General features: G+C 36.8%; 1 protein-coding gene across 1 annotated transcript in view; it reads left to right on the forward strand.

Moving 5' to 3' along the window:
- MYOM1 (myomesin 1) overlaps window positions 1–3,113 on the forward strand; it is a 161,101-nt gene that overhangs the window by 104,252 nt on the left and 53,736 nt on the right. Inside the window, exons 21-23 of the mRNA XM_006867294.1 lie at window positions 642–798; window positions 2,414–2,520; window positions 2,639–2,683. Of these exons, the coding sequence (XP_006867356.1) occupies window positions 642–798; window positions 2,414–2,520; window positions 2,639–2,683 (309 nt within the window). The remainder of the gene's footprint in view (window positions 1–641; window positions 799–2,413; window positions 2,521–2,638; window positions 2,684–3,113) is intronic.

The raw sequence follows: 3,113 nt of genomic DNA on the forward strand, positions 1-3,113 counted from the left end.
TTTACTTCAATTTACATTTCCATCTATTTCGATCATTGTTATTTCTATATTGTTGTCATTCTAATCCAGAGGGGTGGCTTTAGATTAACTCAGGGCTGCATGATCAGCAGAACACGTTTCCATGTATTTCTCCATTCTGACATGATTTACAAACTTTGAACATGTGAACAAAGGCAATTCGTCCATTTACATTCTCCCCGCTCCCCCACCCCTCCCCCCAAGTTCCTATTAGTTTCTTTCTATCCAATCAGATGACTGGTTGAACATGGATATTATTGAAGTGAAAGTCTTGCATTTGATCCTGGCTGTAAGTCCTGGTGTTGCTCTGTGGGTTAATGCACTGGACTGCAAGGTTGGTTTGAACTGCAAGGTTGGCAGTTCAAGCTCACCAGTTGCTCCTTTGAAACTCTATGCAGGGTCGTTATGGGTCAGAACTGACTTGATGGCACTTAACAACAACAAGGCTATTCAACTGTCTCTTTTCCCAAGGCTACCTTGTTCCCCTTTTATTATCAGTCTATGCCCATAACTGTACCATCAGCCACATTGCTTTATTCAAGGTTAAAATAAAGGATTTCAAGGTAAAAATTCTTGGTTGATTTCTACCAGAAAGTATCAGTGCCTTGTTTTTGTTCTTCTAGGAACCAAAGAGGTTGTTGTAACTGTGGATGATGATGGAGTCATTTCTTTGAACTTTGAATGTGATCAGATGTCTCCAGATTCCAAGTTCATCTGGTCAAAGGATTATGTATCTACTGAAGACTCTCCACGGTTAGAAGTTGAAAGTAAAGGCAACAAGTAAGAACAGTCTCAATGGTAATGGGTTTCTTTCCCCCCATAAGAATATGAAGGATACCCTTTGCTTTGATTTTAATAACTTGGAATACCGGGATGAACTTGCAACTACATTTAACTGATATTGTGAAAAATCATAACAAATATGAACCTTAAAATAGCAATCCTTACAAAGTGCTTTTCACATTATTCTGTTTAAAGTACTTTTTCTTACATAGTCTCATTTATGATGATGTTTAAAAAAGCTTTAACTGACCTAAAATCCCATGTTAAAGATGATCCTTATTAATTCTAAGAAAATTTGTAATCTTAAAGTAGTGGTGAAGATACTTATGGGGGTTGCTGGGAAGAATTTGCTGCTTGCTTCAAATTAAATGATTAAATATAATCTGCTCTGCCTTTTTTTGATGGGTGAAAATAAAGCAACAATGGGGAACACAGAATAAAAGAGTTCTAGCTCCATCTCTTGACCTTGGACAAGCTGTTTAATTTCTGTGAACCTCAGATTTATTTTCTTGTAAAATGGGGACAGGAAGAAGGAATTGATTTTGTAATCAAGCACTTCTTTCAACTAGAAAAATCTGAGTTTTCATTTTATTTTCCCTTGATCAATGAATTGTATTTGTTAAAGCAAAGTATTTTAAAGCATTTTTTGTATTAACAATGAAAACCAATGCTGTTAACTGTTAAGTGTCATCAAGTCAGTTTCAACTCTTAGTGGCCTGGTATATGGTTTCCAAGGAGAGGCTGCTGGGCTTGAATCGGTGGCCTTGTGGTTAGCAGCCCAGTGCTTATCTGACAGTACCACACCAACACATTGAAGAAATAAAAGAAAAAAAAATAGCAATTTAGTTGGAGTACAGCAAGGAAATAGATGGAGAAAGATGAGGCTTTCTATTCCCACAAAGATTTTTAAAAAGCCTGGGAAATCCTAATAAGCATTGCTATGAGTTGGAACCAATTCAATAGCATTTAATAACAACAACAACAGTGGTAAGGGAAGATAATTCCTGAATAGAATTCGAAGACATTTTTTTTTCCTGTTACTTTGCTGTAAAGTCCTTGAAATAAAATATACATTTGCTCAAAGAAAAGATAATCAAACCATAAATATTTCCTCCAGTATACTACTGATTAGTAACAAGACTCACCAAAGTTAGAAAACACAGTGACTCTAGGCCATTGATCCACTCATTCATTTATTAATTCCACAAGAAATTAGTAAGTACATATTGGGAGATACAACAGTAAACAGACAGTTCCTGTGCCTGTACTCATGGAGATGATGTAGTTGACGGATATAGATAATGAAACAGACAGTACTAACCAGTATGATAAGCTCAGAGAAGGGAACATAGAGGCTGACGTAGGGAAGGCAGTGCCAACAACAGGCTCAGCCCCATGGGGCAAAGTATGCAGACTCCTCAGTAAGCACTGGGCAGCTACGTATCTTTGTACCTGATTTGTATTTACGTACAGTGGATGTCAGCTCAGCAAGTAGGATGGGAACAGTCTTCCAAATCGAGAGAGTAGCTTCTGTAAATGCTGTCCTAACTACAGACAGGGTTCACTGACCCCACACAGTTTCATTTCTAAGAAAAAATATTTTGTTCTGAAGGACAAAACTTACGTTTAAAGACCTCGGTATGGAAGATTTGGGAATTTACTCCTGTGATGTGACTGATACAGATGGGATAGCGTCAAGCTACGTAATAGATGAAGAAGGTAAACTTCAAATCAATTCATTAACAAATCAAATACTGCTTTTATTTCTCAACTATTCTCCAAGATAGAGCTTTGTTTTATTAGTGTAAGGGTTAATATTCTCTTTTTCTTTCCACAGAGGTGAAACGTTTACTTGCTCTCAGCCACGAACACAAATTCCCAAGTAAGTGTCCAAAATGCATTCACACAGCTCAGCAATTTTACCAGGTAGTGATTTATAGAACAGGTCAGGTTACAATCTAATAATATGGAGGACAGAGGCTCTTGAAAACAGAATACACATTGATGACTACAGATACGTGTTCTAAAAGTGTGCTTTTTTATTGCTTTGTCCTTTATTCTTCAGACATACAAATGATATGAATATGAAAGTTACATCCCATGTTTTGTCACATAGAGAAGAGTCAGACAACATAGATACAACATCTGAGTTATTAAGTTCTTCGTGTTTTACCTGTGCATTTTGGGATCACATACATTCACTGGTCTATATACAAGGACCTCACTGGATGGAATACACAGAAATCAAATCAACTACATTTGTAGAAACAGATGATGGAGAAGCTCAATATCATTAATCAGAACAAGACCAG

This window comes from Chrysochloris asiatica, unplaced genomic scaffold (assembly GCF_000296735.1).
Source record: "Chrysochloris asiatica unplaced genomic scaffold, ChrAsi1.0 scaffold00103, whole genome shotgun sequence".
NCBI lineage: Eukaryota > Metazoa > Chordata > Mammalia > Afrosoricida > Chrysochloridae > Chrysochloris > Chrysochloris asiatica.